The sequence below is a fragment of the Oncorhynchus masou genome, chromosome 31 (genome assembly GCF_036934945.1).
Source record: "Oncorhynchus masou masou isolate Uvic2021 chromosome 31, UVic_Omas_1.1, whole genome shotgun sequence".
NCBI lineage: Eukaryota > Metazoa > Chordata > Actinopteri > Salmoniformes > Salmonidae > Oncorhynchus > Oncorhynchus masou.
This window is the reverse complement of record NC_088242.1, coordinates 59,077,587-59,094,042: the sequence shown is the minus strand read 5'-3', so window position 1 is coordinate 59,094,042 and position 16,456 is coordinate 59,077,587. Positions and strand designations below refer to the sequence as shown.

Here is a 16,456-nt window from a genome sequence, read left to right as displayed (position 1 = left end):
GGAAGAGTCTGGTTGACTGGCAGATCTGGAAGAGTCTGGCTGACTGGCAGATCTGGAAGAGTCTGGCTGACTGGCCGATCTGGAAGAGTCTGGCTGACTGGCCGATCTGGAAGAGTCTGGCTGACTGGCCGATCTGGAAGAGTCTGGCTGACTGGCCGATCTGGAAGAGTCTGGCTGACTGGCAGATCTGGAAGAGTCTGGCTGACTGGCAGATCTGGAAGAGTCTGGCTGACTGGCAGATCTGGAAGAGTCTGGCTGACTGGCAGATCTGGAAGAGTCTGGCTGACTGGCAGATCTGGAAGAGTCTGGCTGTCTGGCAGATCTGGAAGAGTCTGGCTGACTGGTCGATCTGGAAGAGTCTGGCTGACTGGCAGATCTGGAAGAGTCTGGCTGACTGGCAGATCTGGAAGAGTCTGGCTGACTGGCAGATCTGGAAGAGTCTGGCTGACTGGCAGATCTGGAAGAGTCTGGCTGACTGGCAGATCTGGAAGAGTCTGGCTGACTGGCAGATCTGGAAGAGTCTGGTTGACTGGCAGATCTGGAAGAGTCTGGCTGACTGGCAGATCCTGGCAGACTGACGGCTCTGGCTGCTTCATGCTGACTGGCGGCTCTGGCTGCTCCATGCAGACTGGCGGCTCTGGCTGCTCCATGCAGACTGGCAGCTCCTTGCAGACTGGCAGCTCCTTGCAGACTGGCAGCTCTAGCTGCTCCATGCAGACTGGCAGCTCTGGCTGCTTCATGCAGACTGGCAGCTCCTTGCAGACTGGCAGCTCTAGCTGCTCCATGCAGACTGGCAGCTCCTTGCAGATTGGCAGCTCCTTGCAGACTGGCAGCTCTAGCTGCTCCATGCAGACTGGCAGCTCCTTGCAGACTGGCAGCTCCATGCAGACTGGCAACTCCATGCAGACTGGCTACTCCATGCAGACTGGCAACTCTGGCTGCTCCAAGCAGACTGACAGCTCTGGCTGCCCCATGCAGACTGGCAGCTCTAGCTGCTCCATGCAGGCTGGCAACACTGGATGCTCCATGTAGACTGGCAGCTCTAGCTGCTCCATGCAGACTGACAGCTCTGGCTGCTCTAAGCAGACTGACAGCTCTGGCTGCCCCATGCTGACTGGCAGCTCTGGCTGCTCTATGCAGACTGACAGCTCTGGCTGCTCCATACAGGCAGGAGGCTCCGGCAGCGCTGTAGAGGAGGAAGGCTCTAGAACCGCTGAACAGGCGGGAGACTCCGACAGCGCAGGAGAGTGAGAAAGCGCTGGCTGCGCTGAACAGGCGAGACGCACTGAAGGCCTGATGCGTGGTGTTGGCACTGGTGGTATTGGGCCGAGGACACGCACAGGAAGCCTAGTGCGGGGAGCTGCTACCGGAGGGCTGGGGTGTGGAGGTGGTACTGGATAGACCGGACCGTGCAGGCGCACTGGAGCTCTTGAGCACCGAGCCTGCCCAACCTTACCTGGTTGAATACTCTCAGTTGCCCTGCCAGTGCTGTGAGGAGAAATAGCCCGCACTGGGCTATGTAGGCGAACCGGAGACACCGAGCGCAAGGCTGGTGCCATGTAAGCTGGCCCAAGGAGACACACTGGGGACCGGATGCGTAGAGCTGGCTTCATGGCATTTGGCTCGACGCTCAATCTAGCCCGGCCGATACGCGGAGCTGAAATATACCGCACCGGGCTATGCACCCGCACTGGGGACACCGTGCGCACCACTGCATAACACGGTGCCTGCCCGGTCTCTCTAGACCCCCGGTAAGCACAGGGATATTGCGCAGGTCTCCTACATGACGCAGCCATACTCCCTGATAGCCCCCCCCCAAGAATTTTTGGGGCTGCTTTTCAGGCTTCCTTGCCAACCGTGTTCCCTCGTATCGTCGGCTCCTATCTCCGGCTGCCTCTGCTCTCCTTTGTGCCTCCACCTGTTGCCATGGGAGGCGATCTCTTCCGGCCAATATCTCCTCCCAAGTGTAACAACCTTTACCATCCAGCACGTCTTCCCATGTCCATGCACCGAATAATTCCTCCTCCCTTTGCTGCTCCAGCTGTCGCTGCCTGTTAACACGCTGCTCGGTCCGAGTGTGGTGGGTGATTCTGTAACGACGATTTTCGTTTGTCGAAAGAGAGTCGGACCGAAATGCAGCTGTTTGTTACTCATGTTTATTAGTGAAAACAAAATAACGAAACTATACATGAAATAACGAATAAATACAAAAACAACAAAACGGAACGTGAAACCTATTACAGCCTGACTGGTGAAACTAACACAGAGACAGGAACAATCACCCACGAAATACAAAGCGAACCCCAGGCTACTTAAATACGGTTCCCAATCAGAGACAACGAGAATCACCTGACTCTGATTGAGAACCGCCTCAGGCAGCCAAACCTATGAAACACACACCCCTAATCAGCTACAATCCCAATAACTAAAAAACCCCACTAAATACAACAAACAATAAACCCATGTCACACCCTGGCCTGACCAACTAATAAACTTAAACACAAAATACTAAGACCAAGGCGTGACAGGGGGACTCCTCCACCTCTCCTCTGAGTGTATCAGTCAGGCCAGCAGTAAGTAGTACAGTGGGCATCTCCATTGGGGATGCTGGGTATTCCACCTCACTCACAGTGGAACCACTCCAACACCACAGACGAACAGTAACACACATGGTATCACCACTACCGATGTGTTGCCCTTTCGATTAACAAGTTGAGTGTTTTTTTTCCGGTGTGGTCAGTTTTTGGTTACTATTTCTCTGGGGTTTGACCCATCAATTTCAGGGTCAACATTACCATAACCATTTAGCCATGAAATCTGGCTGCTCGTGTGATCTAAACGTAGAGAACATTTTTGACTTCTTCTGCTGGGAATATTGCTATAGCTACAAAAGTACCAGTCCTGCAGTCTGTGGTTACCAAAGCACTTCTAAGATGAAATCACAAATTAATTTTTGTCTGACAATTAACTGCTTTAACACACTGGAGTCAGCAGGAGTGGGAAGTCCTGGTCATGCCAGCCTTTACTTTGGCCCCAGCCACTGTAGTGATTATGTTTTCTTACAGTGCTCACGGAAAGTATTCAGACCCCTTGACTTTTTCCACATTTTGTTATGTTACAGCCTTATTCTAAAATTGATTTTTTTAAATGTATCCTCAGCAATCTACACATAAATACCCAATAATGACAACGAGAAAACAGGTTTTTAGACATTTTTGCAAATGTATTAAAAGTAAAAAAACAGATATACCTTATTTACATAAGTATTCAGAGCCTTTGCTATAAGACTCAAGATTGAGCTCAGGTGCATCCTGTTTCCATTGATCATCCTTGACATGTTTCTACAACTTGATTGGAGTCCACTTGTGGTAAATTCAATTGATTAGACATTATTTGGAAAGGTACACACCTGTCTATATAAGGTCCCACAGTTGACAGCGCATGTCAGAGCAAAAACCAAGCCATGAGGTTGAAGGAATTGTCTGTAGAGCTCCGAGACAGGATTGTGTGTAGAGGCACAGATCTGGGGAAGGGGACCAAAAATGTCTGCAGCATTGCAAGTCCCCAATAACAGTGGCCTCCATCATTCTTCAACGGACTCTTCCTAGAGCTGGCCGTCCACTAAACTGAGCAATCGGGGGAGAAGGGCCTTGGTCAAGGAGGTGATCAAGAACCCAATGGTCACTCTGACAGGGACTGGGAGACTAGTCAGGATCAAGGAAAAGATGAACGGAGCAAAGTACAGAGAGGTCCTTGATGAAAACCTGATCCAGAGCGCTCAGGACCTCAGACTGGGGCGAAGGTTCATCTTCCAACAGGACAATGACCCAAAACACACAGCCAAGACAACGCAGGAGTGGCTTCGGGACAAGTCTCTGAATATACTTGAGTGGTCCAACCAGAGCCCGGACTTGAACCCGATTGAACAGATCTAGAGAGACCTGAAAATAGCTGTGCAGCAATGCTCCCCATCCAACCTGACAGAGTTTGTAGCGTCATACCCAAGAAGACTCGAGACTGTAGTCGCTGCCAAAGTTGCTTTAACAAAGTACTGAGTAAAGGGTCTGAATACTTATGTAAAAGTGATATATCAGTTTTTTGTTTTTATAAATTAGCAAACATTTCTAAAACCTGTTTTTGCTATGTAGTCATGGGATATTGTGTGTAAAATGATGCGGGGGGGGATGTAATCAATTTTGGAATAAGGATGTAACCTAACAAAACGTGGAAAAAGTCAAGGGGTCTTGAATACTTTCTCTGTGCGTCTGTTAAGGGACACGTGGGGCTGTCTAAGGGACAATGCGATTAATTCAAAGGCAAGTTTGATGTATTTATCAATTTAACTCCTCTTATGAGAGGAGAGGCGCTACTGGACATATTGTTCCCATATAAATGATCATGTAACGTATCATCACTCATCCAACCTTGACACTGGAAAAACAGAGATAAGTTTCCTAGACTGGAGCAGAACAGCCCAGAGCAGAGCTGAAAATGATTGTTACTGCAGCTAGCACAGCTCAGACCAGTGTGGACAAAGCAAGACAAATGGCCAGACAATGGGAGAGTATCTGTGGTTTTAATGTCCACGCCTCCAGGAACTCATTCATGACTGGATGACCAAAGATGTCTTTAGTCTCCATGACATAATAAGAAGTATTTTTGGTCCTGTACCTTCGGACTAATGCTTCTAGGTCCTGGGGCTACTAGGATAAGAGATGTATTATTTGCTAGCAGACAGCCCTAGAGCCTGTTGAAATTACTAGTCAAGCTTCTATTTGTTCCACACAATGTATGTTATTTAATCGATTACAACATACAAGTTGAAAATTATTTTAGTTTTACAGTCAAGACATGCATTTAGTTTTATTTCCAGAGATTAGTATCAACTTCAAATATTTCACAAAGCCCCTGTTGTTTATACAAATGTGCATAGTGGGGTATGTTTAGAAATCTGTAAACCTTGCAGCATTTCCCATTCCGTATATAGTCACTTTTTCCCTGCCGTGCTACAGTGTTGGCAGCAGCATCACCCCACATTGTTTTACGGTCTAAGGCTTTTATAAACTTTCGGGGAAACCTTGACATAAACACGTGGTGTTTCATGAGACAAAGACCTATGGGTCATGATTACTTATGAGTTATTCTATATGTCTTCATTTCATACTCCTGTCTTTTCTTTTTTCTTCTTTTTTTTCTTTTTTACAAATGGTAAATAATAAAAACAAACGGAAATCATCAATGCCCACTTTAGGAATCACGTGTACGGTAACACGTGTCATGATGCTCATGAATACAACTAGTGTTATTTCTTCCACAACATGCTGTCGAGCCAACTTTACATTCCAAACAGTAATGAATAAGCAAAATGTAACGCCATGTGCTATTACTCAGTAACAGTCGCTTAACGACACAAGTACACTTCTGCTCTACTCCTTCAGATAAAATGGAGATCAGATGTGAGATGTGATACACTCCCATGGTCTCTATTTAAACTCCCAGGGATTATTTTGATGGTGCACTGAACACTTGCACTACTATTCTACTATCCCGGGTGACACATCCCTTGGACTGGTTCTGGTATTTGCCTCATGGCATCAGCAGGAAAAAACATTATAATATGTTAATCATGTGGCCCACTTCAAAGAGCTGGGTTGAATTGTGGATATGCCGCCCCAAACAGGCCACAGAGACATGGAGAAGTCCTGACACAAAACTCCCCTCAGAATGGCACTACGGACTGGGCAGTCCGGATTACTGGTCCAACAGCATCACTACTGCCACAATATGGCTTCCAAGATGAAACGATGTCCCTGTTAAGTGGGACTGTTTAGTTGAAGGTCTGAAAAATGACTACTTATTCCTATTGGCTGACTCATTAAAGAGGTTAAAGCCCTTGGTTGAATTAACCTATCATGACATTTCTCCTCAGTTTCAGGGGCGGCAGGATAGCCTAGTGGTTAGAGTGTTAGACTAGTAACCAAAAGGTTGCAAGTTCAAATCCCCAAGCTGATAAGGTACAAATCTGTCATTCTGCCCCTGAACAGGCAGTTAATCCACTGTTCCTAGGCTGTCATTTAAAATAAGAATTTATTATTAACTGGCTTTCCTAGTTAAATAAAGGTAAAATATATTTATTTTTTAATCAGACGTTATTGTAATCGGTCAACAGAAAGTATGTTGTGTTGGGTTTGTGATAAAGAGAAAGTAATTGTTGTTCGCTGTTTTCCAGTGTCTTTTCCTTTTTTCTCTTTAGTTCATTCTCTTGGTTGTTGGTGCATTAGGGGTTTCTTGGGGGTGGGGAATGGAATTAATTGTATTTTTTTTTTCTTGGGGGGGGGACTGTGGGAGGGGTCTCGAATGGTTGAGGGACAGCTATTGGGGAACTGTGGGGGGATCTCGGAGGGTTCGGGTTCATGTTTTTTTGGCCCTTGAGCAGGGCATTGACCCTGGATGCTTGTGTATCGCTCTGAATGGGAGTCTGTTGGATGACTGGTTTGGCGTAGTTGTTGGGCGGCTTCAATGCAAGTATATTGTATGTTTCCGATATTCTAAAATATATATTTTTAAAAATAATAACAAAGAAGAAGTAATTATGACCCATAGGTCTTTGCCTCATGAAACGCCATGTGTTTATGTCAAGGTTTGACATTTTCACAAATTTCCCCAAAAGTTTATAAAAGTCTTAATTTCTTCTGTGTGTGAATAGAAGTAGAGCTTGGTTTCCGGCAATAGAATGACTCCATTCTAGTTAAACAAGCTTCAATGTGATTAAAAATGTCCTGCTACTTTTTTCAACTTTAATCAATGTCCTATCAATATTCTCTGAACTTGTTAGTGTTAGACTGTCATGCCATCTCTTTTTAGAAGTACTTTCCTTTTTAATTTGTTTTTGGGGCCATATAGATTCATACATGAAGTACAGTATCAGTCAAAAGTTTGGACACACCTACTCATTACAGGGTTTTTCTTTATTTGTACTATTTTCTACATTGTAGAATAATAGTGAAGACATCAAAACTATGAAATAACACATATGGAATCATGTAGAAACCAAAAAAGTGTCAAGCAAATCCAAATATATTTTAGATTCTAGATTCTTCAAAGTAGCCACCCTTGGTATTCTCTCAACCAGCTTCACCTGGAATGCTTTTCCAACAGTCTTGAAGGAGTTCCCACATATGCTGAGCACTTGGTGGCTGTTTTTATTTCACTCATCCCAAACCATCTCAATTGGGTTGAGGTTGGGTGATTTAATTGTGTTCTTAACTGATTTGCCTAGTTAAATAAAGGTCAAAAAATAAAATATATACAAATATGCATGCATGGATCTGTATACAATTCCTGGAAGCTTAAAAATGGCCCAGTTCTTCCATGGCCTGCATACTCACCAGACATGTCACCCATTGAGCATGTTTGAGATGCTGTGGATTGAAGTGTACAACAGTATGTTCTAGCTCTCGCCAATATCCAGCAAATTTGCACAGCCATTGAAGAGGAGTGGGACAACATTCCACAGGCCACAATCAACAGCCTGATCAACTCTATGTGAAGGATATCTGTCGCGCTGCATGAGTCAAATGATTGTCACACCAGACACTGACTGGTTCTCTGATCCATGCCCCTACCTTTTTTTTAAGGTATCTGTGACCAACAGATGCATATCTTTAATCCCAGTCATGAAATCTGTAGACTGAGGCCTAATTTATTTATTTAAATGGACTGATTTCCTTATATGAATTGTAACTCTGTATAATCTTAAAAATTGTTGCATGTTGCGTTTATATTTTTGTTCAGTGTAGATAATGACATAACTTGTCTAATTTTCTTTTTGTATTATTCTTTTTATGGTTCTCAGCCTCGGGATGATGTAATGTTCTAGCTGTGCTTTGCAATTTATTCCTCAGTCTAACCAGAGGACATAAGTGTTTTAATGTGCAATCAGCTCTGGCACTCTGACTGAGTGGTACTGTATGAGACGGTTACTCTCCTGCCTCTTCTGCTACTGTCTCACTCAGCCTGACTCTGCTCTCGACACTCTACTCCACTCTCCACTCATTCTCTTGCATGTCCATCTCTGACTGTTACAGTGTCTGCTATTACTGAAGAGACCATTCAGAGTGACGTCTAAACAATGATTTTGCTATACTGCTAGATGAAATGGTGCTGTAAAGAACCAAAAGGAACCATACTTTTTTAGCAGTGTAGCCTTCTGTGAGACGTGCTTCTGAGAATGACTGAACTGTTCTGTCCTGCTCTTGTGTTCCAGTATCCAGCAGCCCTGATGAACCTGGGGGCCATTCTCCATCTCAACGGGAAGCTGCAGGAGGCGGAGACCAACTACCTGCGAGCGTTGCAGCTGAAGCCAGACGACACCATCACCCAGTCTAATCTGCGTAAACTGTGGAACATAATGGAGAAACAGGGCCTGAGGACAATGGGGCCGTGAGTTAACTCACCAGCCAGTCAGCCATCTGTGCATCAGGCCTGGGGAAGAAAGTGGCCCACTGCTCCCTTGGAGGAGAAACTGGGGTAGTGAGGATGGAGGAGGACAGCAGAAAAAGGCACAAGACTGCAGAACGCTCCTTGTGACTCTTCACTACTCCTCAGGCCAGGAGTAGCTTCCCTGGGAGGCTGTCCGTTGTGAGGAGCACTACCTTTGAATAATGTCTTCCTGGAACTTTGTCCAAAATGTGTGCTCTCCCAGGGTCTGTGAATCTCTACCAGAGCACTTAATTTGAAGTGGGCCATAGGTTCATACTTGAAGTCTTGTGATTAATTAGTTATAGATGCTTATAGGATCGTGTAGGACAACGTTTGTCCTGGGGCAGAGTCCCAAGGCGCTGCCCTCCGAAGCAGGAACACTGCAGTAGAACGTACGTTTTTTTCTCACCGTCGAATAAAGTTTCTGGTCTAATGAAAGTTGTGTTCATTGGCTTCTGTGCACATCAGTGAAACTCATGGCATGATATAGGAGATAACAGCTTTAACAATACATTCTCAAATTGAACACAACTAGTGGTGGCCAGGACTGACGAATCATTCATTGTGATTGTTTATGAGATTTCACTGATTTAACACGTTGTTGGACATTGAGACCTACAGCTCCTGCAAAGAGATGTAGCAGATTGTTGAGCATCGTTGAGTGATTAAAAAAGTAACCCACTGATCGATATCGTCTTATAAATAACACTTCCACCAGAGAAAACAGATACCGTATAGATGGAAGCCCTCAGGGTACAGTCAAGGAGCGCTCTGAGGATTTCCCACCCTGTAACATATGAATCCAGAGAATATAATTTGCCAAAAGACACAGTGTTAGTTGTGAAAGAAAATACCAATAAGATAGTTTGAAGGAAAGGTGAAATGAATTTGAGCTGGAGTTTCTGTCATTATTTGCTAACTCTATCATGCCTTACTATCTGAAGGCGCAAAACTATTCCATGTAAATGTAGCAGTGAATTTCAAATTGCTTCTCGAGGCTTGTTGTTTCATAGAGTGACATAACATGGCTCCTGTGTAGGTCAGAGCCATATATTAAGATGAATATATGGCTCTGGTATAGGCTACTCCTGTCTCCTTGGATAATTTACTTTGAGGAAGGTAGCTAATGTGTTTTGAAAGGAAATGGCAAATCACCTTCCCATGGTACTAACATTAGCCCCCCCCCCATCAGCTGACATGCTAGTTGGAGATTTGGACAGCAGCAGAGAACTGAAGGCTTCCCCTCCCTTCGCAATACAAGACATGATAAGAGGACAGTTGGAAGTCATCGTTGATGTCTGAAATCTTATAACCAAGTAGCCGTCAAACCGATGCACTCCATTACATAACAATGCACAGCCATAGTTTGTCTGAGGGAATCTTTTAATGCAATATTGCTTTGTTTGAAAATGTTCCTTTTCTTTTACTTGTATGTATATATGGATTTGAATATATACAGTAAAAACCTACATACAGTATAATAGACAATAGTCTGACTTGCAAGGGAAGGTCAGTGCCCACCCAGCAAGTTCAGTATCTGTAAGATATGAATCATTTTTCCTAGCATCAAAACATCATGTTCTCTCACTCTTTTCAGTCTTAAAATGTCAATATTGTATATATTCTGTGTAATTTACATCTACTTGGTTGTTGTCATAAAACATTTTTTACCACCGTTTATTAACTGTATCTCCAACTTGGAAGAAACTTTATTTTGGAGAAACAGATAATCCCGCTATGACATTTATGTTTATTGTAAAGAAGCCCACAGCCACCGGGCGGTTGAATATTTGTAAGTTATTTCTTTGTGTTATCTTGGCATATAAACCAGCTGGCACTGTGTTACATTTCCAAGTGTATGTTGAAGATATGATTAGTAAGATAAGATAAGTATTGATCCATTTCACTTTATGAAATGTGATATACCTGTACACGTATGTCTAGAAAACTTTTCCTTGCGATTCTGTCTGAAAAAATACAACCATTTGAGTCCAAAATTCGAACAGAAGCATCTTAATTTCACTCAAATATTGCACTTGACACAAAGAAAACAAATTTCATGATAATTGAAATGACTAGCAAAACGCCAAAAGTATTTAAACATTGCATTTTCTTGTGCTATCCACTTCCCTACACAGTGACCCCATCCTCAGAGGTCATATCCAGTGCTTTATGGAGTTAGTAGTATGATAGTTGCCTTGTTCTTTTTGAACATTAAGCATGTATGAGCCCTGTTCCACTCTTGTACGTAACCTCTGTTCTCATGTCTGTCTGTCAGTCTTTTGAAAGCACAGCACGGCAGTCTGTCTGTCCGGCTGGAGCTCGATAGCTCTACTGGTTCTTACTGTCGTAATGGTTGTGTTTGTCTCAACTGCATCAACTGTGGTGTATTTAGCTATGATCACCATGTCTATCTGTCTGATATAATGAAGTGTTGAGCTCAGTTATCATCATGAAGTATTCTACCCTCACACCTTCTCCCCCAACACCCCCATCACAAGTTGTGCTAATTTGTCTTGTGTATAAAGTGTTGATGAACAAACAAGAGTGTGTGTCTGAAGATGGAAATAAGTGTTTCATTCTGTGTCTCTGCTCAGGGATTTCAAGCGGTGGGTTGTATTGCAGACTCATGCTCACAGAGCACTCAGAGTTTCTAAAGTTATATTTTTGGAAAGTTGTATTTGTATAAATTATCAAGATTTGTAGCCTTTGCTTTTTTGTAATATAAAAAAAACGTGCCAGACTAGACATTCCCAATGTTTCTTTTTTTCCACAATAAAATAATGGTGTTCTGCCTTCATCATCTGCCTGAGTGTTTTGGGGGGGCCGTTTTGAAGAGTTTATTTGACATTTACTTTAGCATGTAATACTTAGCCTCAGAAACACATTTCCCATGACTTCCTTCTACTGAATATACTGATACAGTATATACAGTCCATGTTCATATTTGCCTCATTCACAAAGGGTATCAGACTTAATGGGGTGGTCTTGCAGACTATGGAACGGATTTTACAAGGCATTTAAAGTTCCGCTGCAAATTTGCTGAAAATGTGTCATAAAATCTACTCAAATGGACCTCCTGCTTTCATCTATGTACAACACAAAGGGGATGTAAATATTCCCATATGGAAGGGAAGGGTAACACAGTGTCTACATCTGGCCTGCATGTCTTCGCTCGCTCCTCCCCCTCCCCATACCTCGGACCTGACAAGCAGAAGGCCCTACCCAGTAACCCTTGTGATGTTTCCCACATATGTGCGTCTGGTCCACTCCCATGATGTGAACACCCCATGGTGTCCAGGGTTCCTTATTGATTCAGAATGTGATGTGCGAAGCCCATTGCCATTGTCCATTCCATTTTGGATCATATTCTACCAACACAGGTGTGCTTCTCTTATCGTGACAAATCATGATCAAACATGTCAGATAGCTGGGCCGTGGAAGCATGCACCAACTCAATGAAGTGCTCTTATTTCTTACCATTTAGTTTAACAAGCATGGTTGTTCCTGCCCCTTTGCGATGCTAACCATATGATATGGTTGACTTCGACACCATTCTATAAATGCACAGGCAGTTAAAATACATTATGTGCATGTGTGGTGACTGCAGTTGGAGTGGAAGCCTACGCTGCGCTATGCCAGTTCTATTGTAGCTAATGCTCAAAATTAATTCAACCATGTTAATCCATTTCCTCGCTGCCAAAAAGCGAGGTAATAGTTCTGAGATGAGAGGAACAGGCACACATGAAAAAAGGTATTCACACACAATATCTTCACATCATAATATGTCCTCATTGCCTCCATAGCCTACCTAACTACACTACAGGTGTCACGTTCTGACCTTAGTTCCTTTGTTATGTCTTTTGTTTTAGTATGGTCAGGGCGGGAGTTGGGTGGGTTGTCTATGTTAGTTTTTCTATGATTTTCTATTTCTGTGTTTGGCCTGATATGGTTCTCAATCAGAGGCAGCTGTAAATCGTTGTCCCTGATTGAGGACCATATTTAGGTAGCCTGTTTTCTATTGTGTTTTGTGGGTGGTTATTTTCAGTCTTTGTGTGTCTGCACTAGACAGAACTGTTTCGGTTGTGTTTTTGTTGTTCAGTTTTGATTATTATTAAATAATATGAACACTAACCCCGCTGCGCTTTGGTCCTCTCCTTCTTCCACCTACGACGAGAATCGTTACAACAGGTGTTTATGTACCACTGATAACTCCATTATTAATCCAGGGATTATTAGCAAAGCATTATAAATTGAGGACAGAGGATGACAGATTGCATTCGGTAATGACATAAGGATGTTATGGTCAATAGCCAATAAGAGTAAATACAGTATAAGCCACTTACTATGAGTGCTCAACAGGTACTGATTCTCTCATTTTTAAGAATAAATTGACTGTTCGCTGCTGCCAAACGGGACCTTTGTATCCATACCAATATGTTAGCCTTCAATTCTAGCCATGCAAGAGGACCACAACGACACTTTAAACTTTCAAATAAAAAAAGGTCTGAACTTCCATCACCGAGGAGCACATCTCATGCGATCTGATTTCCTGCTTCTAGATCAATAAATGCATTTTTATCATAGCATTAAACATTAAGTCGTGGATTCCCTGTGTCCAGAACTCAAGGAAATATATCACAGCTGTCTTCCATTTTCATGACCTACTTCATCATGTTACGATATTGCCTTTCGCATCCAGAGGAGTCCGAGCTGGAAGAGAGGGGCTTACCACTTCCTTATGTGGGTATTTTTCTTATTATGTTGTTATATGGCAAATCTGCCAGCTTTTATCAAGCAAATATTTTGCAGAATGTGCCAGCGACCTATCGGGGCTTTGATGTGAGTGGTGTGGGCAGGGCACTCGGAGTGAATATTCGCCGTCTTCAGAGCGGATCGCTGTGCGTGACGCAGGGAAGTCTTTCCCTTTGTACTCAACAGCCATTGTAATTGCTTGACAGAAGAAGTATTAGAACGAGGATTAGGCACGAAATGCTTGCCTTAACAATAAGGCATCTACATGTGCATCTCCAAGACACTGCTTCATATTATTGAAGGGGCTTTTTTAGCTTCAGGAAATTGCATTTCTTTTAGATTTCAATCGAATGCTTCTCTCAATGCTATCTGTACCACAGATCAACAACAACAAAAAAGTCAGGCCCTGCGGATGAAAGGTGCTGGAATGATGGGAGGATAGTGTGGCCCTTTCTTCCTCTGCTTTGTCAGAACCAGCAAAGTACAAGGAAACCAACTGAAAGAAAGACACGTTTTGAACAATTGGCTATTAACATAAATAGTAGTTATTGTCTTAAATGCATGTGAATATAGTCTTTGCTGAAGTCACATGAATCTGTGCAGTTATACCTGTAACAGTATTGGGGAGTAGTGAACTACATGTTGTTCAACTAGTAATTTAACAATGTTTTGCAGTAGCTTGGTGGTAGTTTAACCAAATTCCAATCTTGGTAGTGTTTTCAGTAGTTAATTACTTATTTGCCATGTAGCAGTGTAGCTAACTATTGGAATTACACGCTAGTTTTTTGCAAAATTAAATTACTGGTGAAGTAGGCAAGAATGTCCTTTCTTTTTCAGTATCAGACCTGTGTAACTCTCACTCAAAACATAGTTTTGGTTTAATAGGATAAATTAACATCTGACTTACAATTTGTAGTCTTATGTCATTTCAGATATGATCATTTATCAAAAAGTAGTGTGAATGTAGTGAACTACTTTTCAAAGTAACTTTATTAAGAGTAGCTGTAGTGTAGGTTAACTTCTTCCAGTGTGAAGTAATTGGTAGCTTGGTCAACTATATTTTCAGAGTAGCTTTCTGTACCTATAGCTAAATGCAGCCTACTTTTGACATTTCACAGGCCACCATCTGCTTAATAACTTCTGTACAGTACTTCCCTTATGTAAAATGAATCATCTTAGCTGAGAGGAGAGGAGGACTAAGTCTTTCCTTAATAGGGCCTGCAGAATCATCTGGCAGGGTATACTGTATTTGAACTTGGGCGGCCAATCTCGTAGCTTGGACCAGAAACTAAAAGTGACACTGTAGGTCTTTACAGATACAACGATGAGAGAGGTGTCTTGTCTATGTGCCGGTCTGTCCATTGTCTTGTTTATTGCTTTGCTTTGACTTATTTCCCTACTTCACTGTAAATAAACATCTCACCTTGGGCATTGCACAGTCACCATCTTGCTGCCTCCTCACTGAAACCTCCACCGCCAAGAGAACCACATCACAATAGCATAAAATAAATGAAACATAAGCCTTCTGGCTACACAACGTAATGAAATGAAATGCAACTGTAGCTGACTGATTCTCAAGACCACAAATAAAAACAAACAAATGTAGAATAACGTGAGCCTTAATTCTCACGGCCTCCACAGAGGTGACCTGGGTTGTAGCGAGCTTCTCAAACAGGAGCTGGATGTGTTTTGACCTGTTGTTGGTTGCTTCGAGCAGGGTGAATTCCTTAGACAAGATCTTCAGCAAATCGGTTTCCTTTTTTGTTCTCTCTCTCACCTCAGCGCTCCGGGATTCAGGAGGTACAGTACCTATGGGTATGAAAATGAAAAGATAAATTAAAGATAAAATTTTAAAAAACAGCCATGTAGCTTAACCCATTTTGCATAAAAAACATAAAAGACAATTTCATTTATTTAATTAGCCTAATAGGCATACCTTATAATAAAAGAGAAATAGTATGTCAGCATACCTAAAGAAGGACATTAAGTTCTTCTGCTTCCTCTCCACAAACCTGGCCTCGATGGCACCTTTGATGATGGTGCAGTCCAGTTGGCACAGTGACTCCACACCCATCTTCACCAGTTTAAGGCAAGTACAGAGCTTGATCAGCAGCTTCAGTTGTGCGTCGGTCAGGGCTTGTTCACAGCCCTGTGCCACCTCACATGCATTTCCACCATATCTGCCGGACTGTTCCGGCAATCCAGTTGAATCTTTTGGGTCTTTTCTCGATTTCTTCCTTCACGTTTCCCTGTAGCTTGTCATCGCTAACCCCCTTATTTGCGAAAGTGACGTGCAATCCTCCTAACTTTCTCCACTGTGCTGGGCAGCTCCCCTCTGAGCTCGTGTGTTCCTCACACTCCCCATCTTCCTCTTCATAATCAGCATCATTCTTATCACTGTCACTTGGGGCCAGGGGTTGAGCTTGAGGGCAGTATATTACAGTCTGTCACAGTAGCACAGCTGTAGCTCTGGAATGACAAGTTTCCCATACTTCACCTTAACTGATGCACCATCTGTAGTGCTGCACACAATGTGGTCTTGCATTGTGAGGTTGTATGAGGCCGATTGCACAACCAACATCTCCTTCACCCTTTCACCTGGCAGGCTACCTGGGAGTTTAACCATCCCCAGGGTCCAGTACTCTTGGAAGGTATTTATATTTATATTCATCAATCGTTTCTGGCTGGTGGTGTACTCATGTATGGTTAGTGAGAAACGGATGTCTTTCATCACCATGGCCTGGAACTTGTTGCTCTTCTCTTTCTCGGCACATCCTCCCACCAGTTGTGATGTCTCCAAGTGATTATTATTTCCCACTGGGCACAAAGTGGTTGAATCAACGTTGTCTCAACATATTGTGACATGGACTCGAGGTGGAAAATACATTGGATTTGATCTCCAATTAAGATGAATATCGATATTTACTGATATCCAGTTTATCTATAAATTAATTAAATAGTTAAATACATGTTAAATAAAGTTAAGTAGTTGGATTCAAATCTCAACCAAAAATCTAAGTGAAAGAATAGGACTCAAATCAAATCAAAGTGAATTTAAAGTTGATTAAACATTTGATTTGATTTAGTCCTATTATTTTATTTATATTTCTGGTTGAGATGTATCCAACAAATCAATTATTAACTCATTTGTAAACCAACTGGAATCAAAGCCAGACTTGAAATTTAAGTCAGAGGCTCAGACGGAACTGTCCAAGCAGTA

At 42.9% G+C, this 16,456-nt stretch overlaps 1 protein-coding gene across 1 annotated transcript in view; it reads left to right on the top strand.

Moving 5' to 3' along the window:
- Nucleotides 1-11,281, top strand: part of tmtc2b (transmembrane O-mannosyltransferase targeting cadherins 2b) — a 99,507-nt gene extending 88,226 nt beyond the window's left edge. The window contains exon 11 of the mRNA XM_064951534.1: nt 8,267-11,281. Coding sequence (XP_064807606.1) covers nt 8,267-8,446 — 180 coding nt within the window. The 3' untranslated portion in view covers nt 8,447-11,281. The remainder of the gene's footprint in view (nt 1-8,266) is intronic.
- Nucleotides 11,282-16,456: the final 5,175 nt, after the last annotated feature.